Below are 23,500 nucleotides of genomic sequence, written 5' to 3'. Positions count from 1 at the left end.
GTTACCACGCACACCTCGTTTTTTGTCCCCTTGATGTGCCCAAAAGGCAACTAACAAAAGTTTCAAAACAATATTCTGTCTAAATAGCATAACATGAAAGCAAGTGGAGCAAAGTTTTCTGAGGCTTGGAAACTTTCTGGGCTGGGTTATTATGCCTATGAGCATAATAACTGTTTCTCGGTCTTTCTGTTTATTACCAAGAATAGTAGTGCAGTTCTAGTCTTGAATACACCTCTGGGATTTTGCTAATGTGAGTATGCCTTGCCCTGCTTTAGCCAAGGTGATTGAATCATGCCATAAATTTTGCATGAACATCTAGGTTTTTTTCTATATTCCTTGGTATTCCTAGTTAAAGTACAAACATGTACGTAAAATCTAAAAGAGCAAATCCAATAAAACTTTTTGATGCTGCTTTGGAGTATACTAATATTGTTTTACCTGGCTTTATTACTGAAAGGATTTATTTGTTTGTTTATTTGCCAGCTGGTGTGTAGCACGCTTAGGATTTTGTGCAGTGCTCTTTCACAGTGCAATGACAACTTCATATTGAAGTCAGAAATTCATAGAGGCATAAACACAGCTGCTGATACCCATAAAACAACTTGTTTACAGGGGGAGGCATAATCAGTACTATCAAGTGTTTTGTCAATTACATTAAAAACAGAAACAGAAAACAATATGTATTTGACAGGAGACCATTTTAAGACATTATATTTGCATAATGCACATCTTTTTACGTTGTGCGAAGGAACGAGACACAGAAAGAATGGTATCCATTATTCATGAACTGAAATAAAGCATCGCATGGAAACGCAGGGCTGAGACTCTTCTGATATTTGCAGGCTTGTGTCTTTCTTGCTTGGGAAATTAGGGGCAATTATTGTTGTTTTGCTGTTTAACTACATCTTGTTCCTTGAATGGATGACATCCCTTTCATACGGTCTCCTAGTTAGCGCAGATCAGCACCAATGCTTTTGACATCTCGCGATGACATCTCAGGGAAGACATGCTCCTGGCAAATCCGCTCAGGCAACAAGCTAGTTTAAGCAAGAGCCATTCGGATTGGCGACAATCTGTGATGTTTCCAAAGCAATAACAGGCCTGCTCAGTAGAAGAGCTTCTGATTTGCCTGCAGAAGGTCCCGGGTTCAGTCCTTGGCATCTTCAGGTAGGACCGGGAGAGAGCCCTGCCTGTCCGTTTGGACAGTACAAAACTGTTCATGAACCAGTGGTCTGACTCAGTCTAAGGCAGCTCACCATGTTCATGTTTTTTCTCCAACTATTGTGCCCCACTGTGACCTGTTCAGACAGGAACAAGGCTGCAGTCATAGAGACACTTGCTTTGGGAGTAAGCCTCAATGATAGGACTTACTTATATGTGAACGTACATAAGATTGGGCTGTAAAAGGTAATTTGAACATGAATGGGGATAATTTAGTAGTTCATGCCCATGTAAACTACTCGGGTGGCCCAGTGCAGCAGTGCTTTTTCAGGCATTGGGCATGCCTGTGTGCTTTACAAAGATTCACTGACTGTGAAAGGAATTAAATCCGTCCACTAGTATCCTCTTTGCGAAGTTCTCCTAAAACGTGTCCCTATATCTAGAGAGACCTGTGCTGTGCAGTTTGCATGACAGTTAATGATTTCTGAGCTGTCACTCGGACAATATAGGGTTCGTTCCTGAATATTTGGACACACACCAATATTTATATACACTTAAAGGTAAAGGGACCCTTGACCATTAGGTCCAGTCGTGGCCGACTCTGGGGTTGCGGCACTCATCTTGCTTTACTGGCCGAGGGAGCCGGCGTACAGCTTCCGGGTCATGTGGCCAGCATGACTAAGCCGCTTCTGGCAAACCAGAGCAGCGCACGGAAACGCCGTTTACCTTCCTGCTGGAGCTGTACCTATTTATCTACTTGCACTTGATGTGCTTTTGAACTGCTAGGTTGGCAGGAGCAAGGACCGAGCAACGAGAGCTCACCCCGTCGCAGGGATTCAAACTGCCGACCTTCTGATCGGCAAGTCCTAGGCTCTGTGGTTTAACCCACAGCGCCACCCACATCCCTTATATACACTTACACAGGAACAAATATGAGACCAAGCTTAGGATCCTCCTAGTAAATGGAAAATACAGTATACCAGTAATGCAGAACAAAGATTATAGGACCCTGTCAGCACTACACATTTAGCACACTTATTGTGCAAGCCAGCAGGACTAGGAATGAAAAGTTAACTACTCTGAGGCTGTGAGCTCACTCAAAAAATAGAGATGTGGTCAGGAGTGCCAACTTGGCCCTGCGACTGTGGGTGGCTGGGGCCATGGGTGCCATGCAGCGTGCATGGCCCTGGCATTGAAATTTGTGGGTGCTCAGGGCCCCAGGGAGTTAGCACCTATGGGTGTGGTTTGATTTTCATATGCTTCAGATTCATAGGATTCTGCACATTAATTATTTAATGCTTTTACCCTTCTCAGATCCTAATTGTTATTTAATAAATTTGTTGCCCATCTTTAGCCCAAATACTGCTGTCTGGCTCATCATTTATGTGGGTCTGTGTGCAACTTGCATTTGTACGTGCTCATTTTGAGCTAGAACATTAATAAACAATAGCTTCAAGTTTAATTTGTAATTGATCCCTTAATCTGCCCCTTCCTTCTGCAGTTGCTTTTGAGTATCAGCTCAGAGTTTACTGAAAACATTTTTGAAACATTTTATCAACAAAAAAGTAGAAAGTGATGTGCAAGATAAGTAGCTTTCAACTTTACTGCTAATATATGCCAGTGTGTGTCTTGCTGAACCCTTATGTAGTCATGCTCCAATCTTAATATAGCAAGTTCATCTTGATCAGTGATCTGAAGGACTCATAAGCAAAAGGCAAAGTTAATAATGACCGAGATTTCATTATTTTCTTTTCCCTACCGCACTTAGGAAACTAAATTATCTTTTAGGAGGCAGAACAGATGTATCATAATGTGAATTTTAGAAAACATTTTGGAAGATTAATTCATTAAAATGGGGAAAAACATGTTTCAAGAAGTCAGGTGTGAAGCAAAGCTGAAGTATGAATACTTGGCTTTATTAAAAGGATTGAAATGTGAATTTTATCTGCCCTTATACGTTTCAGCTGAGAATCTGAAATGCTACTATATGGTGTGTACTGTATGTTCCTTGCCATCTGCTGGCAGAAATGTACTGCTTCATGTCCTTAAAATACAGTGTGCCTTTGTCTTTTTGTGTGGCACTGACAAATACTACTTTCATAAGGAGGTTAGAGTCAAAGCCAAGCCACCAATGTGTATTTTAGGAATATTAATACATTGTAACACGTTTTGTTTTGTAGCTGTCACTGAGCTGATGTGTAAAGGTAATATTGCCAATGCTGCTTAAATACATGAAACCCCTTTCCATAAGGGCTAATTCAGGTGTACCTGAAGCTATTTAATGGCAGTGGCGTAGCGTGGGGGTGCAGGGGGGGCTGGCCGCACCGGGTGCAACACCTGGGGGTTAGGGTTAGGGGGCACAAGTCCACGGGTGCACAAATTACTTGCCTTGCCCCGGGTGCTGACAACCCATGCTACGCCACTGTTTAATGGGACTAATTTATATAATAGAAAGGTTGGTCTAGTGGTCTTACAATCTCAGGCTCCATCTGCACTATACATTCAAAGCAGTGGCGTGGCACCTTAAACAGTGTGGCTTTCCCTAAGGAATCTTGGGAGAATGTCTACTTCTTGGTGTGGTCTCCACTGTTAATCATAAGCTCCTCTCTCCATGTTACAGGTTCAAGGCAACTGGGAACTTTTAACTTCTCCACCCTCAGATAAGGAATGGGTCATTCTGCACCTATGCTAAGGAATTTTACTATCATGATACCTGAGCCTCAGGGTATAGTGGGTTAAACCCATAACCCCTGATGGACAAACAGGTGAAACTATGCATCCCATATAACATGCACAAGTCCATGCAAACAGCCCATCTAAACAAAGCCTAGAAAGATAGGCATTTCAATGCAAGCAAAATGCAGCAGTTCATGACATTAGGCCATCACAGTTGGTCTTAGCAAAATACTTGCAACAGCTTAAGGAAGGTCGTTGATTGATTGCATTTACATCCTGCATAGCCCAGGTGTGTGCGCGTGCAAACATAGCCACATAAAAAGGTTACAGTGAAAAACATTCTAAAAGCAATTACTATGGAACTCTTTTATTTCAGCCTGTGACATCAGGGTTGCCAGGAAATTTATTCCTCATCCACCAAATGCCTGGGCAAACAGGTGCATTCTTGAATTTCTCCTGAAAGTTAAGAAGACACATGCACCTCATTGGGGAAGGCATTCCACAGATGGGGGACAACCACTGAAAAGGCCCCGTCACAGGATAGCACCAACAAGGCAGTCCCACCAGCAACACAATCCTATTTTTACCTGTTTACCAGAAGCAAGCCTTGTGGAATTCAAGGTGATTGTATGTAGGACTGCCCTGTAAATGTATGTTGTGCTGCATTTTAATAGCAGCGAAGAAAAAGGGGCCTTTGTGGTTGGCATTCTGAAAAAGACCAGTTGTTCCGATTTAGAGGTGCCATGGAGTCATGCGTGCTTCTAGTAGCAGAATAGGAAGAAGCTACATTAAATTATGGATGCAGAAGCTGGGACGCTTCCATTCCCTTAAAATTAAGCAGCCTTGCTGATGCAACATTTTATTACGGTTAGCTGCATTTACTTTGCATCATGTCATGGGAATCTGTGACCCATTTTTAAGATTGTTGGCACGAATATTTCGGGGGGGGGGGGAGGCCTTCCATCACTGTATCTGTGCCACATCCCTTGCCTTGATTTCTTCGAAGGCAGATGTTCCTGAAATTGTTGAAGTCCTGAAATTCTAAAGAGCAGAAGTAATTCAGCAGTGAGTCACCAGCCACACACCTATGCATGCCTTTTCTCTCAAAAGACCATCATGCATACATCCCCTTTCACTTCCCTGCCCTCCTCCTGCCCTTATACCACTCACTTTCCCACCCCCCAGCACCCCATTACTCCCTGATGTCCTCCATCACCCCTCCAATTTACCAGGTGATGCTCCAGCCAGCCACTGTGTTCATTTCGTAAAAATGCCTCTCTGCTTCACACGGGACCCAGAGGCGAATAAAGAAGTGCTGGTGACACCAGGTTCCAGTAATAATATAATAATAATTTATTATTTATACCCTGCCCATCTGGCTGGGCTTCCCCAGCCACTCTGGGCGGCTTCCAATAAAATATTAAAATACAGTAATGCATCAAACATTAGAAGCTTCCCTAAACAGGGCTGCCTTCAGGTGTCTTCTAAAAGTCTGGTAGTTGTTGTTCTCTTTGACATCTGGTGGGAGGGCGTTCCACAGGGAGGGTGCCACTATCGAGAAGGTCCTCTGCCTGTTTCCCTGTAACTTGGCTTCTCACAGCGAGGGAACCGCCAGAAGGCCCTCGGCACTGGATCTCAGTGTCTGGGTAGAATGATGGGCGTGGATACGCTCCTTCAGGTAACCCAGGTTCCAGGTAATCATAATGTGCAGGTAGATGTAAAAATGTAGTTAAATAACCCCCTATGCACTGGTTTAATCCCGCATTACAGATTCATCCGGTGCATACATACTTACCAGACTTTCTAAATGAAACCTCTGCATTTTGAAAATACTTATATTGTAACTACAGGAAAGCAGCATCTGCAGGGTCAATTACTTCATGCAACAGCTGTGGAGTGGAGGCAGCAATGCTGGGTGTGAGGCTTCAGGCACGAAGAAGCGTCAGATGGTGTCTGGATCACCAGTCATCTCCTGGGAAGCTGCAGCCAGCATTCCAGTAGGTCTTGGCCTATTCATGGGTTTTCCTTTCGTGATGCCTGCCTTTTCTTCCTGCTGGATGGCGTGAAAGCCCTAGATCACTCTAGGTCAGCCAAACCAACCATTCATTTATTGCCTGTTTAGCCCCATGGCGATATTTTAAAGTACAGTTATTGGGCATGAGGTAGCCAAAGCTAAAGTTGGAAGTTCCACTGATTGCAGCAAAAGAGTTAAGCACCCCAATAAAACTATGGGGCTTCACTCAGCCATATTATATTTATATATTATATTATATTTTGAGTATCAAATGACAAGCCACATGGCTGCCCCAGAATCCTTGATCTAAAAGACGTCTCCTCTCATTTCAGTGCACAGCCAAGATGCTCTATGAGTTGTCAGGCACAAAACAGTAATGTGTGCAGTTTAAATGCATAGGCGGTAGATGGTGCAAGGGGTGAGAGCCAGTCACTTGAAATTGCCAGCATCAAATTTAAGGGGTGCAGAAAACAGAAGCCTCTGCAGAAGCTATTCTGCTCAAAAGAGCTGCCATTTATTATCCACACAGCAATTCCAACATAAGGATATTCTTCTAAAAGAAAAGACGCTTCATGACACTACGCAATTTTATTTTTAAAAAACTGCATAACCATGGTAGGCACAATCTAGGAATGATCTATTTTGTGTCTGATAAATGATCATCTAGTTCTAGTGACAGTATTTGGGGACACTGATCAGGGTTAGGCTCATCACTGAAAGGGAGTTAAGTTTGCTGAATAAAAAACACACACTAAGGGGAGATTTGAATGAGTCAACACTAGTAACTTAGTAGAATTTTAACAATGGTCTTTTACTCATCACCTCCCAGCTATTTCATCATATTCATTTTTAGCCAATCTGCAAGTGAATTCAGGGAAACATTTCCTCTATCCTTGTCTTAAAAACTTGGGAAATGCATGTTTTTGTGCATCACAGTGGGTTTCTTTGTCCCCTCCTCCACAGCTGCGACACATGGCAGTACCTAAATTCCTGTTCTTGTATACTCAAAACAAAACTCAGTGTTTTTTCTTCTTTTACTACCAATATTCCCTGTTCAGACCTAAGAAGATTTGGCAGTCAACCCCGCCTAAATCTCTTTAGAATTTTTAAATATAGGAGTGGCCCACAATAGATCCTAAGAGTGCAAACTGTAGTAGCCACAAGTTTCACTTGTCTGAATATTTGCATCGGAAATTCAGAAACTCTCCACATTACAAATAATTTATTGCATTTTCAGTTGGCGCTCTCTTGAGCCTTCACACTGTTGTTTTTGTTGTTGTTACTGTTCAACACACTGCACTCTAGTGTTTTATTTTCAGTTTTGGGGAGGGGGGATGTCGAAGATGATTGAATGTGTTGAACAAAGATGTGTTCATTGAAATTATTTAACTTCCCAAGTTGTTTATGTTGGACTATTCATGGGAACATAATATGCCAAATATGCAGGTTTAATTCTGTTCATTGTGCACTTAGTGAATATGATCATGGCTGAATAAAGTTTGTGTTGCAAAATCCCACTAATGTTGCCAAGAGAATTTGGTTCCTAATCAACAGCTGGCTTATTGCTTCTAGTAGAAACATTTTTCCAATTAAATTCTTTCAGAAGACATTTCTTGGCACATTAGCATGCTGTTTATGCTGTGGTACTTTTCACAAGGCATTATGCAAAGGATGTGCATATGAAACACTGAGAGATGACAGGCTGCTTTAGGACTATGCCACAAGAAATGGCTTACATTAACTATTTCCTACCATAAACCCATTCTTCTTCACCTCAAATGTTTAAACAGAAATGTGCTAACTGCATATATGTATTAACAGAGAGCAATATTTACCGTATGTCTACATAATATCCAAATGGAAGGAGGCACCTGCAACAGCACAGACCTGCTTTTTCCTGTTTAGATCAGAGTCTCCCAACACCTTAAATATGAATGAGGCACCCCATTTAAGAAAAGTGGCTAACAATGCAATCTGATGAATGCCTGCTAAGAGGAGCTCCATAAAATGCACAGTGTTGAACACTAGAACAAGTTAATCACATGCCGCAAGCAGGCTTCCCTTCACTAAGGCTGAGGAGGGCAACATGTAGCCCAGGCATAGGCAAACTTGGCCCTCCAGATGTTTTGGTACTACAACTCCCATCATCCCTAGCTAACAGGACCAGTGGTCAGGGATGATGGGAGTTGTAGTCCCAAAACATCTGGAGGGCCGAGTTTGTCTATGCCTGATGTAGCCCTTGGCCTAATATAATGTGGGAGGGTGAGGGGTGGCTGAAAGAAAAGGATGCATTGTCCACTTTCTGCTCTGGCCTGCCCACCCCTGGCATGCCTCATGGGGGAAAGGGTCTTAGCAAAGAAAAAAAGAAAAGGTCCCCCCACCCTTGCCTTAGGGGCATTACTGGGCCCTTAGCCCAGTATACCTGAAGGAGTGTCTCCACCCCCATCGTTCAGCCTGGACACTGTGGTCCAGCTCTGTGGGCCTTCTGGCGATTCCCTCCTTGCGAGAAGTGAGGTTACAGGGAACCAGGCAGAGGGCCTTCTTGTGGAATGCCCTCCCATCAGATGTCAAGGAAAAACAATGATCTGATTTTTAGAAGATACCTGAAAGCAGCCCTGTTTAGGGAAGTTTTTAATGTTTGATCTTTTATTGTGTTTTTAATATTTTGTTGGGAGCAGCCCAGAGTGTCTGGGGAAACCCACCCAGATGGGCAAGGTATGTATGTATAAATAAATAAATAAATACTGAAGTCAATAGTGTGGGTATGGGGCAATTTTTATCAGGAAAAAGGTTAAATACACCTGCAAACATGGTGCTGCCCTAATTCTGACAAGCCCCTGCCTCTTAAAAAATGTAAATATACCTTTAACATAACATGTGCTTTGGTCCCCTAATAAATGAATACTGAAGGTGCAGAGGTTTTAGATGTCTCGGAAAACTAGTATGTTAACTATCAAATGATAGTTACAGACTTCTAAGCAAAGATCCCTTTACCCTGTGCAGTCAATATAGCTTGCCCGGAATACTGTACAGAAGCTTTCAAGCAGCTTTTGCATCTTGTGGCTGTAATGCAAGCAGGTTACTATTCCCACAAAGAACAAACTTGAGTAGTCCAAGTAGTGCAGCATTTCTTAAATGCTGCTCTGTCTTAATATCCACTTAAGACAAATCGTACAGGATCCATATTTATTATTAGGCTATCAAACAGTTGCAGAGGAAATACAATGGTACTGCAAGTAAATGCAGTTTATTTCACTAAACTTAAGTAAACTAAGCTGATGGATCTTAAGCAGGGGTCAAGCAAACTTTTTCAGCTGGGGGCCGGTCCACTGTCCCTCAGACCTTGTGGGGGGCCGGACTATATTTTGGAAAAGAAAATGAACGAATTCCTATGGCCCATAAATAACCCAGAGATGCATTTTAAATAAAAGGACACATTCTACTCATGTAAAAAGACCAGGCAGGCCCCACAAATAACCCAGAGATGCATTTTAAATAAAAGGACACATTCTACTCATGTAAAAACACTGATTTCTGGACCATCCGCAGGCTGGATTTAGAAGGCGATTGGGCCGGATTTGGCCCCCAGGCCTTAGTTTGCCTACCCATGATCTTAAGCAGAGTATTATTTTCATAGTCTATGGTCAATTGCCCCCAGCTTACAAAATGTCCTTGCTGCAAGGTGCAGCTAGCATAACACCGTATTGCGGAACCATACAGAACGACAGCTACTCCTTTGAGGTTTGGTGCAAGAGTGTTGCATGCATGGCTGCCACAGCATTGCGATGTGTGATGCAGAGGTGTATTATGGACTGCATACATAGCTTTATCTCGGCTGAAAGATGCTGCTTGAAATAAAAGGAAGCAATCTTTTAAGCACTCCTTCTAACTGGTCACATGGGTTTCCTTTCTATGAAAATAATATGAAAGAACAGTAGGTCTTAAGGTGTGACGTCTGAAGAGCTGAGTGCCTAATGCACTAAAGATCAGGTATGAGAGGCAGCAACCTGTTTTGGCATCTGTTAAATACTTAATGATTTAAGTTTGTTTCTGCTGATCTTAATACCTTGGTTTTAGTGATACACTGATTTGATATTTTTTCTATTGCGGATTTCCACATTTATGATTTGAATATAGTATTTTGACATTTTTGTAAGCTGCCGTGGAATTTAATCATTAAGGGTGGTATATCAACATTTTCACCTGCACCCGCTGAAATGAGATTCACATGAGGTCCCCCTCCTGTGTACTACAATTTAGTTTCATTTTCAAAGGATCCTGGTTTGTCATATACAAACCAGGGACTGTGTGATTTAAAACTTAACTCTGGTCAATTTCTAAGCAAACCAACTTCAAACAAAGCTAGCTTGTTTAATTAGCAGGTCTTATTTTAAACCAGTCTACAAACAAGGATTCATTGAAAGTGAAACTAAATGCTAGCGAATTCCATGAGCTAGGCAGGGTTTCCTAAACTTGGGTCTCCAGCTGTTTTGGGACTACAAATCCCATCATCCCTAGCTAGCAGGATCAGTCAAGCACATAATGCAATACCATGGTTTTAGCAGTAAGTGCAAAGCAGCCTTTTGTCTAGCTGTCTCATTCCCAGGTAGAAAATAAAGGTCAGGTCATTCATTAATGTTACTATCAGTCAAACTTATTGTAGTTTTTATTTTGAATATAACAAATAATAAAACAAACAAAAAGACCATGAAACTGAATACCTGAAAAGGTAACAGAATGTAGAACTTGAGAAATCAAAATTTAAAAAGCAGCATACAAAAAAGCCACATATATTTAAATGATCCCTTTATAGAACAAATTCAATAAAAAACTGAGTGGTAACAATGGGGAAAAAAAATAAGAGCAATGTTATCCATTTGCTGCCAATAAACTTCTTTCACACTCTGGTTTAGCTCAATGTTAGTCAGAATAGCATTTTTTAATCCAAAGGAAGCACAATGTATGCAAGAGAAACATTCATTTTCAGTGTTGAGAAAGTTTCAAAGCACTGCTAAAGAAATTAGAACAGATGAAAGTGCAATTGTATGAGAAAGGAAATGGCTTCCTCCTTTTGCCGAGATCATTTATCTGCTTTTCAATTAGATGAAAACTATTGGGAGACATGAACATTTGCACGTTCTAGGAAATGTGAAGTATAAAACGGAAGCAAAATGAAATGTAAAGAGCCAAGCTAATCTCTGCACAGAACCATGTCATTCTCAAACAATATCAAAAGAATCACACAAAATGTTGGGTGTCAGTAAATCATTTACTTTCTAGTTGATTCATTCCATTCAGCATAATGTGATGTAGGTTGTTGGAAACTATTAATCTGGAATCAAATATGACATTTCGGCTGAACCTGCACTTGAAAATAGAAACCCAGTACTGTAACAGTTTGTCAGGGTAGGAATATTCTTGAATTCATTTGGGCCTGCTTGCCTGTCTAATAAACATCATATATTGGTGACAAGTCATTCAACTTGTTCAATGTCTTCCTTTGCCTCAGATTCTGACATCCCTCAGTTAACTGTGCACACGTTTCATTTCATTTTGGAATAAACAGCATTCCCTGACTTTTGATCACACTTCCATCCCAGTATAATAGTTGTGGGAGAAGGGGGCCCTGATATTTGTTACTATTTGTGCCAGACAAACCTACAGTTGATCTCACCAGCATCTCTTCATTATCTCTCTGTGCAAACATCTAGTTTAGGAACATAGGTATCTGCAGGTTATTAGTTTCACTGGGGTTGGCTATGCAAGAGAAGAAATTGCTACCAATAAATTCTGGAATCTGTAACACCATGATCTATGTGAGAGAAAGGTTTGTTTAGTGCAGAAATATTATTAAATAGCCGTTTTCAACTAATGTTCTATGGCAAATTGCCTGGATATGTGAATTGCTCTTAATGCATTAAATAGTGAATACTTGTTTTGCAGTGCTTGACAGGTAGCTAAAAATAATAAAACTTTCCCTTAAAAAGTTAATGTAAGAATTTGGATGTGTAGTCACGTTTATACATGTAGTCACAGTTATACATACCCACTACCATCCTTGCCTTGGGCTGCATATATGCTATACCTTTAAAGCACATTTGAAGCACATTTCCCCCCTCAAAGATTCTAGGCACTGTTGTTTGTTAATGGTTGCTTGAAATTGTAACTGTGAGGACTAAACTATGGCGGCCTATAATTCTTTGAAGTGGAACATGTGTTTCAAATGTGCTTTCAAGGCACCGTGTGTCTCAGTATGTGTTCTTTCATGAAGCAGAGTTTTGATATAATTTGATAGATGACAGAGAAACTTGACACTTGAACTTCCATATGGAAAGTAAACGTGTGGGGGTGTGATACTAGTTTATAGGGATTTTAGTTTTAAGATCTGGCAGTTCTAGCAAAGTGATAAAAGTATTTGTGGATGATAGCTTTTATTTAAATGAATAGAATGAGCCAAAATCCAACAGCTGGAAATATTCAAAAGGCAGTTACAGTACTGATATCATCTCTCTCATATGAGCACCTTTTTCAACCCCTTCCACTTTGGAATTTAAATGATTAAGGCCAGATTTTGAAGCCTCAAGGAGGCAAAAACATATATTCTTTTCCACAAACAGCCTTTTGTGTTCCCTTACATTAAGAAAGATAATGTGCTTCAGTCTGAGGAGAGAAATAGTTTTCAGGAGATCGTTACCACCTGATTAATATAAGTGAAGACAACAAAGCTGGTCTGATACCAAGCCAACTTTGTTGAATTCAACAATAGTGAATTCAAGGCCCTGCCTATCTTTGTATCATTTTTAAGTGAGGCCATTACAAACTCTGATGAAGATATTAACTATGATATCCAAGATGAAACATGATGGCTTGGATCCAGATTTTGCTACTGCTTAGTGGAGTTCCACAGGGGATGTTCCACTGGCAGAAAGTGGGGAATATTTTTGCTGAGCTTCCTTTTCCTGTAGCCCTTTGCATCCTCCAAAAACCTGTGCCAGAGCATTGGAAGGAATTCTAAATCTGTAATACCATGATCTATTGGAGAGAACAGCTTCTGAACTGGATCAAAAGCCTTCCACTGATGGAAGGAGTCTTTCTGCTCATGGATGGCTAAGATTTGGGTCCAAATTTGCCTTGCCATCCGAAGAATACTTCTGACATCAATGACAGTTGTTTCCATATATGCATCTTGTAAGGTTGCTGTTCTAAGTACATGGAATTCCAATAAAAAAAGCTATCAAACTTACATTCACTTAAGCATTCCTGGACTGCTACTAGCTTCCTGACCTGGTTCTTTGCTTTGTTTTAATTTCAGTTCATTGTTATTTCTGGAAGCCTGAAATTTATCAAAGCAACGTATGATCATAATTACTTCCTTTTATATATGAGTGCCAAGTGGTGTGCTGAGAACACATCAGGTATTTAACAGTAAAAAGCATGGAAACTGTGCCAATTTAAATCAATTTGTGCAAGTGCGCAGACAAACCAGTCTCTCAAGGACATGGTCATGTTTCATAACTTTCATGGAATTCAGATTCAGCTCAGTAACAATTAACACTTTTGCTGCTTTTTGTTTTCTAACGAGGTTTCTAAACCCTTTGCAAATACTTTAGTTGCTCGGGACAATGAGCAAAGGGAATACAGCTACAAAAGTAGCAAAGTTTCTTCAAACAGTAAACTGTTAAAAATAAAAATCAGTCATATTTTCTATGAGTTCCCAGTTCTTATCATCTTTGGTTCTTAAATTAAGATCTGACGAGTTTGAAGCCTTGTCCTGTGTCCAAAACTGTGGGAAGAAACCAATTCATCTTAAATCTTTTCAAACACCTAAAGCAAGCTTTGCAAACCCAAAAGATATTAAGACCACAGAACCAGTTTGCCAGATGAATCAGTGGGTAAGTGATGCGTGGGAAATATATCATCCAGTGTTTGGCAACATCACTTTCACTTGGCAAGTGCAATGTGTAGTCACTCCACCGCTTTGACACGCCATACATGGCTTTCACAGTACGCCCTTTTTCAAACCAGCTGATGTCGTTGTCAGGATTACAGTTGTATTCAACCCATTCTCTGGTAAAATCACCAAGGTGCGGGAGGTCTGACTCTTCTGTGTCTACCACTTTGGCCAGTTCTGCTCCTTGAACTGCAACATACTGGTCACTGACTTTTCTTACTTCTTTAACCCACGGCTGAGAGTTCTCACAGTCCAACAGTATAATAAGCCGTGAACAAAAAGAGCCATTCTTTTCTCTCCACCATTCTATAAGTGTGTCGAGCCGTAATGCATCACCACCTGCGGGGAAACCAGAAATATAATTGTTACTGAAAATGAAACATTCACATGGGAGCTTAGCTTCTAACACAGCAGGTTAGGATGTAAAATACTTGCGGAACACATTGAATTTCTACAATGTTCTCATATTCAGATCCATTTCTAGACTGATTGCATATGAAAAGGGTGCCGTGCATGCTGGATTGAAGCTGTGAATGCTAGTGAATAGAGGACCCAAGCTATCAACTGTGACAAAAATAATAATTAAAAGAATAATTACCTGTTTGGGCCCAGAAACTGAAAATATCCCTCCAATCCTTGCACCTATGGTTAATTCTGATCATAGCGGAGAAATTCATGCTTTTGGCACTAACTTAGGAAAGGCATTCAGGAACCACTTAAAAACTCACTTCTGCTTAGCTTTTTAATCCCTTGCAAATGTCTAAAAACTGTGACCCTTCACTAAAAGTCCATGCATCTAAAATGAGCAAGATGCCTTCGGCATGACCAGGTTTCCATGCTCTTGCTAGGAATTTCCATTTTGATCCTAAAAGAAGCAGCATGATATATAACCAGAAGTAACTGGAGCAGCCACCCTAACTCTTAAGTAGCAGAAGTGCCACTCGGGGGAGCAGCTGACTTTTAATTAGGAGAGATGTTGCCCTAGGGCTTTCATCAGTTCTTTTAGGAACTGTGATAAAAGAAAAACAAAACAAAACTCTGAACTCCTCGGTTGAGCTAGTCTAGAAAAATGGTCAGCTTCCAGTGGAATTTTCTTATTTAATTAATTCACAAAGTGCTACCACAAAGCAATGTTTAAGAAACAATGCATGTACTTTTGTAAACCAAGAAAATATTTAATAAAAAACATTTTTTTAAAAACAACAACGATAAGGATTCCAGTAATTCATTTGTAATGAACAAAATAAATGGCAAATCTCCCTTTGTTTGTGCATTTCGGTAACTGACTGAATGCTATCGAGTAATATTGTTAAAATAGAGATGTTCTGGGGCCTCTCCAATAATAGTTTCAAAATCTTGAAAGAGCACTGCTGATTATATTCAGAGTTTCTGGGCCTAAGTAAGGAAACACTACTTGAAAAGCACATACGTTCCCCCCCTAAAATCACATGCTGTGATCAGAATCTTTAAATAAAACAAACTGTCCACATACTTCTCTTAACACAATATAACTACTTCCTGCTTTCTCTATTTGCTCCATACAAGTGCTGTAATTCTAAGCAGAATACATTATTATACACGCTCATTTGAAGAGGTTCCAGTAATACAGGCAGGCAGTTCCAGTAATACAGACAAAGCTTTACTGCCCAAACCTTGATGCTGCGTTCAGTCAGTGAACTCAACTTTCCAAGCTGTTTTGCTGCTCATGGTTTATTTATGACTACTTAGCAGTTTATTTTACACACCACTGTTAAACTACCAAGCCTCCAACAATGAAATAACATCATTAGACAAGTCCAACACAGTAAACCTTCCTTAAAGATGTCATTAGAGTCCTCAGTCTATGCTGCTCTGCTACACAGAGTTATTCCTCAGAGGATCCTTTACATATTAGAATACTAACTGGATGTTTAGATTTTCATTCTCACCAAATCTTTTTAGGAGACTCGATACACTGTCTAGAATCCAAAGAACTGGGCATGAGCTGAAATTCTCTTACCTCCCCTCTCCTGCAGGATACATACCATTAATGACGGCATGTTCTACCTAGCCCGGGATATCAAGGACTGATAAAAGTGGCACACAATATCAGCCACACTTCAGTTCTGAATTCTGGTTGTATTCAAAAAGCAGGGATAGACTGTATGCTATGGTTTTCACTGTGAGAGCGAAGTAAACTGATCAAAATCAATCTGTCACTAGTGCCCCTTTCCTTCTTCTGATTATGCCATATTTTCTTTAATGCAAATTCTGTGAAGTGCCTAAACACAAGCTTCGCATATGACTGTCAAGGAACTTCTTCCTGTTCCTCCGTTATCACTTTCTCTTGACATATAACTGCTCCGAACTTTGTGTTAAGCCTCTTCAGATAAAAGCAACAGCATGGAGTGCTTTTAGTCAGCTACAACTAACTGAAATTGAGGCAATAATCTTGCACTCCTTTGCAATTTCCAGTTTTGACTATTGTTAACAGACACTAGCTTAGATTCTTCAGTTATACTACTGCAGTCCCATTTCCATGAATGCATCTGCAAAGGTGGAATAGTATAAAATTGGGAAAAACCCAGAAATAATACAACATGAAAGAAGAGCAAATGACATCTCACTCCAAGCTGTTTGTGCTGGTTTTGTAGTCTGGAAATTCTTCTAAGAAACTAATAAGGGCAAAATTCAAAATATTGTGGTGTTTTGAATGAATATGCAGCTTCCATGGCAACTTTTCAAAAGGTGTAATAATTAGTTAAGATTCCATATGAAAATTTCTAACACTTCATAAATCAAATGCACAAATGAGATTTTAAAACCCTTTTCTACTCCCTCTACCTTTGATCTACTCATAGTATTTATGATTCAAATGGATTATAAATTTCACAAATATGAAGTATCTAATCTTAAGATTTAAATATTCTTAAAGACAAAGAAATCAGGATTATGAAAAGCTTCAAACGTAGAATACCTGCAAGCGCCCATTCTCCAGTGCTGTGAGAATGGCCACTGTAATATAACACATAGGTATCATGTCTGGGTCCGTCAGGGGTCCGAAGTTCAAGAAAAGATTTTAACTTAGAATGAAGGGTGTCAAAAGAAATTCCACTTGTTGAATAATCACAGCCGTAAGTCTCTATCATATGATATGCAAAGAACCTTTGGATGGCATTCAGCATGCCAGTGGATCTCAAATTTAGCTCTTGTACATGCTCAGGTGGAAGCAGTGTTGCTTGGCCATCAGGACTAGAAGAAACAGAGGGGAGAGAAGAAGAAAAAGGGAGAAATTAGCTTTTGTCATTAATGGAGGTAGTCCTTATGTTGCAATAATGGAAATTACTCCTGTGTTACGCTGTTCACTACCCAGAGCTGAGCTTTGAACCACTTCACCACTGTGAGGACTTACTTAGTTTAATTTAGAATGTTCAGTTACAAGTGTCTTAAAACAGGTCTCAAAATCACTGAGAAGATCTGTACTACAGTTCTCATTTAGGTGGTAAATAATCCTCTATTACCTACCAATTTAAATAGCTGTCAGGTACATTCTTAACTAGCTTAACTGGTCTTATAAACAGAGTTCGGGAGGTGATCACCCACCCTGTGCTCCACAACCATCCTCTTCTTCCACATCATCCTCTTCTTTACCCATCCTCTTCTTCCACATGTTCACTCCAACAGCAACCCCCATTCCACAAAGATGAGGTTGCACAGCACAGCACACACAGATGGATGCAGCTTGATCCTTCTGTCTCCCTTACAAATACAGAACTGAAGTCCCTCAGCAGAGTGTCCAGGACACAGCATGGCCTGGTCATTTGCCAGGGGGGCATTATACCAATTATTCTTCCCCCTGCCCTACAAAAAACCCTCTCTCTTTGTCCTCATAATGTTTCGTGTATTTTCTTATTAATAAATGTTAAGGAGGAAAGGCAGACAAATCATTACATCCACACACATAGTGGCTTGGCTCCTAACTATACTCCTGCCAGCAAGCATGGGGAACCCTATGCTTCCCCATGCCCTCTGGAAATCTGCTCCTATGCACTCTGAAAATTTGCTCCAGAGGGTTGGGTTAACTTCCAGAACATGATGGGGGTACTTGCAAAAAATTCCTTCCGCCAGTGGACTTAAATCCCTTCTTTTCACAGAGTGCACCTGAGGAGCTAAGTCAATATATTTAACTTTTCAGAGTACCATTAGGACAAAAGACGGGTGTGTGTGTGTGTGTGAAGTTAATCCAAATCTAAGTCAACAAATTAGTATTTAGTACAGTGGTATCTCTGGCTACGTACTTAATTCGTTCCGGAGGTCTGTTCTTAACCTGAAACTGTTCTTAACCTGAAGCACCACTTTAGCTAATGGGGCCTCCCACTGCTGCTGCACCACCGTCGTGCGATTTCTGTTCTCATCCTGGAGCAAAGTTCTTAAGCCGAGGTACTATTTCTGGGTTGGCGGAGCCTGTAACCTGAAGCATATGTAACCTGAAGTGTATGTAACCCGAGGTACCACTGTATTTAGTTGGTGAGGGAGAGACTGAAGTTGGTCTAATAACTTCACCTAATAAGATGTCTGCATTAACTGTTGACTTGTAAGGCATAATACCTGCAGAAATTGGTAGGAATCACAACTGCATAGCCAACACATGTTCCTCCCAAACAGTTGCCCAGTTCATGAAATAGTCCATGAGCCATGGATTCTAGTGGCAAGACAATCAGAAACACACTCATGAAGATCCCATTGAATTTCTAAAATAAAAACAGATGCAATCATTAGATATATTATAGCAATTAGCACATATAAATGAAAAATCTGTAATTCACAAATTTTCCTCAGCAACCCTACTGTAAATAGTTCAGTAGTGCTAACAAGATTACTGTGTGGAAGTATATAATGGATTGCATGAGGAAACATGAAAACAGCCTTGAGAATAGCAAAATATATTGATTTATTGTTGCTTATTAGAAAACTTACATGCCACCTTTCCAGTTCTAAAATGAAATATTCATGGTAGCAAAAATGGTAGCATTGCAAACTCATTGTGGGATAGCTAAGAATGAACAACCAAGGCTGCAATTAATTTCTATATGGAAAAATGAAGGGCTCTTGTATATGCATTCTAAAATAAAACTAGCTTCCAAACTATCATACAAATTGTCATTTATGTTGAGCATAAAGTAACATCATCTGGTGTCTTCAATCCATTGCTGTAAACTGGCCACATTTTGCAGTTCATCTAAGCCACTGTGGAATAAAATAATAATGATAATAATCATAATAATAGTAATTGTATTATTTACATGCCACCCATCTGATTGGGTTGCTTGTTTGGTATGTTCAGGGACTGTACTACACATTTGACGCAGTAACTTGCTACATGCCATGAATTTTGATACAAAATCCCCCCATTCTAAGAGCAACAGAAGAGGCCGTAAAACCATTATAGCATACCTGCCAACATACAGTACCCAAAACTGCTGTTGAAAGAAGGCAAAAAAATACAAGTTGCTCTGAAATTAAACAAAAATGACGCATTCCTTTTGATGCCATAACTCTGTCAAGGCTGTTGTTCTCTGTCCTGTGTGTATAATATATTTTGTGGCAGTCATTTAATTTTGTATGAAATCCCCAGAGAGTTATAAGAAAAATGATGTGGCAGACCATCCAGAAAATTCCAAAAATGGAAAAGCCAGGTATCACAAAATACCAGACATCCAAATCGCCTAGTTTCAGGGCTGAAAGAATGAAATAAATAAGTTCGATAAGGCCAACAAAAATGACTGAAAATCTCCGGCATACTCTACCACGATACAAATAGGGTTTCCAACGTTCTGTAACTGAAAGTCCACTGAAGTAGATGTCAAGAAGAGGATCCGTTATTAGACAGCTGAAAAAGCATCCCAAGGCGAATGGGTTCGTTGGTATGAGTAGGGATGGAAAAAATAACCAAGAGGAAAGGACTCCAAAGATTACCAAATTTGGAATTGCGAGGAAAGACTTCATCCGTAAGTCAATAATCAGCATTGCCAAAGCCACCACCAACAAGATAATACTCATGGATTTTTGGACCAGCATAGTTGTGCTGGCAATTGCAAATCCAACCAGCTCAAGAAATTCAACTGTTGTCAGCAAAGTTGGTCGATGATGAATACAGCCACATATCCTCTGCACGAAAGCAAACAATATTCTTATGATTATGGAAGACAGCAGCAAGTATTTGGTTGCTGCTTCTTTCACATCATTTTTAAAAGAATCACTATCAAGAAAACAGAGAAGGCCAAGTAAAAATCCAAACCAAAGATTAGAGAGACTTAAACTTGCTGCTTCCATTGAAAAATAGTAATAAAGTATACTGGCAATTCCAAGAACAAAAAGTCCCAGGATAAAAATTACAAGTATTAATGCATCTGCTGTCTGCTCCCACCTGACATAAAGGCCCATACATATTGCAACCAATAAATTAATTCTGGCTAAATAGCCCAGATACCGGACAGATGAGTGCATGTTCACTTCTCGGTTTGCCTCATCTAGTCTTGTCATTGCTGCATAGAGACAGTGGCTAACACAGTAACGCAATGATCTACACATGTAAGCTGACTCGTAGTGATTGCATCCAGTTCACAGGAAATAACTGTTTGAATTTCCTCCAATAAACATGAAGCAAAAGCAGCCTCCTGTAGCGTTGCTTCATCAATAACTGCCAGGGATTACTGACGTACTGAAAGAAAAAGAAAAAACCACATTAACTTCAAGTTACACATTTTAAACAAGTTTACAGATAAAGTAAATAGGCATGCTTATATAGTTATTATCAGCATTCAAATACTTAATATTCTAATTTTGGTATGATACATTAACAGTAATGCAGATCATATGTAAATCTTGTTTAAAAATACGTGCTCACAAGTGGCACCTACTTTAGATTCTGAATCTACAAAAATCCATGTTTTAAACATTACAGGAATATAAAGTTGAACAGCCAAGTTGGTCTGAATGAACCATTGTGTCTTTTGCCAGAAACTGAAGCCTCTTTCAGTCTGATGGACTTTTAATGTTTTACACCTAATTTTAATGCTGAGTGCAACATACACACACACACACACACACACATATATATACACACACACATATATACACACATACATATACATATATACATATACATATACACACACACCCTTCCTGCTATTAGGTTTCTGTGTTTGTTTTATTTGTCAGATTTCACCATAAGATCCTAGGGCAAGTTACAACAATATACAATATACATTTACAGTGGTACCTCGGATTACATACACTTCAGGTTACGCACTCCACTAAGCCAGAAATAGTGCTTCAGGTTAAGAACTCTGCTTCAGGATAAGAACAGAAATCAGACCGGCGGCGCGGCGGCAGCAGGAGGCCCCATTAGCTAAAGTGGTGCTTCAGGTTAAGTACGGACCTCCGGAACGAATTAAGTACTTAAACCAAGGTACCACTGTATTATAAAAATAATCAAAACCATCACAATAAAAATAAGTAAAACCATTCCAAAATAAACACTCTTTGAAGTTAAGAAGTTAAGTTCCACCATACAATATATCTTAACTCCAAAGAGGTGCATCTCCAGCATGCAGTGAAAGCAGTATCATGAAGATGCTAGACTCACCTTTGTGGTTAGGTTTATATCTATTTCCCCTCCTTTTGTTTGCTTTTGTATTTTTAAATGCGTGGATCACTCAGAGCTCAACTGGGCGGCATATTTTTTTTTTAAAGCTAAATAATGTAAATCTGCGTAACCCCTCCTTTATTGTTAAAAGTGCACACCTTGGCAGGCATAGGCAAACTTCGGTCCTCCAGATGCTTTGGCCTACAACTCCCATCACCCCCAGCTAACAGGACCAGTGGTCAGGGATGATGGGAACTGTAGTCAAAAACATCTGGAGGGCCGAAGTTTGCCTATGCCTGCCTTGGAGTTTTGATATCAAGGCAAACACGCTTCCCGCCCCCTCTCATTCCTCTCCCTTCGTTGAACACCGAACCTGAGAAATAATTCCGAAGCTCCATTTTTGGAAATTTCCTAGAGGGAGCCTCGATATTGTTGCTTCTTGCGTTCTAACAGACCTGGAGAAGAGCCCCTGCTTCAAACCTGAAAAGAAGAGGGGAAAACTTCCTTCCTGAGTGAAGAAAAGAAAAGTGACGTCGCGCCAGGTGCGCTGAGATGCAGGGCAACCTGGGCGCGTCTACGCGGCGTCTGATTGGCTCCCTCCCCATTCACTCAACTTTCTTTCCCTTCCCTCTCTACAGGCCTCTTTCCCAAAGTCTGCGCTAGTTCAGGAACCGCTTGTGGGGCGGGGGGGGGCGGACCTTGGGGGGAGAAACCCATCGCAAGGCCCGGACTGGATAGACAGACAGACAAGAGCAGCGCAAACGGCCGGGGGGAGAGAAGAACCGCCCCCACCTGCCCAACCGCCACTTGTAGCCGAGGCTAGGCAAAGGCGCTGCTCACTTCTGAGGGGAGGCTCCCCCTCCCCACCAAAGTGTGAGGGAGGGGAGGCCGAAACCTCTTGCCTTTGCCCATGACACCCTACTCCGCCTCGCCTCCTCGAGCCCCATTTACAGCCGGGTACCCCCCCCTCCCCGGCTGCCCCTTCACCGCTGAACTCACCAGCCGCCGCCGCTCACTCCGAAAAGTTCTCCTCCCGCCGCCATTTTGACGCTTCCTCCCCTGCCTGCCGCGGGTACGGGGAGCGCGAGGGCTCAAAAAAGCGACGCGTTCGGGCGGGCTGACGGAGAAGGAATCCCGGACGCCAGAGCAGCTTCTGAGCTGAGCGACGTCGCTTACAAGCCCTCGAGAAGATTGCATGGGGGGGGGGGGGGAGAGACACGCCCTGGCTGTGTTTGCTTTTTCACAGGCGTCTCCCGCTGCAAAGGGAGGCGTCGTTGTCCTGGGCTGGAGTGGTTCCCCCAGCACGGTCCCCACCCTGATCAAAAAAGGGGCTTTCGGTGAGACGTCGTTGGCCTCTGGGCATGGGCAGAGTGGCTTCCAACTTGCTGAGGTGCTGCAAAGCTCAGAAGGTTGCCGTCAAAGGAAGAGAAGGGCTCCTTAAGGCAGGTACACCCCAATTCATCTGGAGAAGGGTTTCCCAAACTTGGATCTCCAGATGATTTCGCACTACAGTTCCCATCATCCATGACCACTGGTCCTGCTGGATAGGGATGAGAATTGTAGTCCGGAAGCAGCTGGAGACCCGAGTCTAGAGACTTATATAGGTGGCAGGCTGGCCCAAGACATTTTGAAGCCCAGGGTGGATATTGCTTGCATGTAACTTAACTGAGCACCAAGAGCCTTGGGCCACTTGGTCTGCACATCCTGGTGGACAAGAGGCCACCTCTCACACAATCCAAACGAAATAATCTGTGGCATGTTCCAGCCAACCAAAATGGTAGCATCAGATGTACACACATTCTATCTTAACAGCTCTCCCTTGAGAACAAGTTTGCTGCTGTCATAACAATGGCCAATTCTGGGCACAGGCAGTATAAATGCTTAAGAACGCAACTAATTTTGGAAAATATGGTTTACTTACATTGGGTGTGAGCAGTATTTATAGGTGAGATATCTGAAAACACCTCTGTTTAATTCTATACCTTTGCAAAGTGGTAGCAGCCTTAATTTGGTGCATCAAATACCAAAGGGCTTTAGTAAAATTGGTGCCGAAAGTCGCTTTGTTGTTTGA

General features: G+C 41.2%; 1 protein-coding gene across 1 annotated transcript; it reads right to left on the bottom strand.

Moving 5' to 3' along the window:
• Window positions 1-10,640: 10,640 nt before the first annotated feature.
• TMEM168 (transmembrane protein 168) lies at window positions 10,641-22,541 on the bottom strand. Its single transcript, XM_081928803.1, has 5 exons — window positions 22,429-22,541; window positions 19,236-20,502; window positions 18,390-18,532; window positions 16,759-17,033; window positions 10,641-14,141 (listed from the first exon to the last, which is right to left on the bottom strand). Exons 2-5 carry the CDS (start codon window positions 20,370-20,372, stop codon window positions 13,594-13,596), a joined length of 2,103 nt encoding a protein of 700 aa, XP_081784929.1. The 5' UTR covers window positions 20,373-20,502; window positions 22,429-22,541; the 3' UTR covers window positions 10,641-13,593.
• Between the last annotated feature and the right edge of the window lie 959 nt (window positions 22,542-23,500).

The sequence above is a fragment of the Podarcis melisellensis genome (assembly GCF_964234715.1).
Source record: "Podarcis melisellensis genome assembly, chromosome: 10".
NCBI classification, from domain to species: domain Eukaryota; kingdom Metazoa; phylum Chordata; class Lepidosauria; order Squamata; family Lacertidae; genus Podarcis; species Podarcis melisellensis.
Note: the sequence above shows the minus strand (reverse complement) of the source record. Positions and strands in the feature narration are given on the sequence as shown.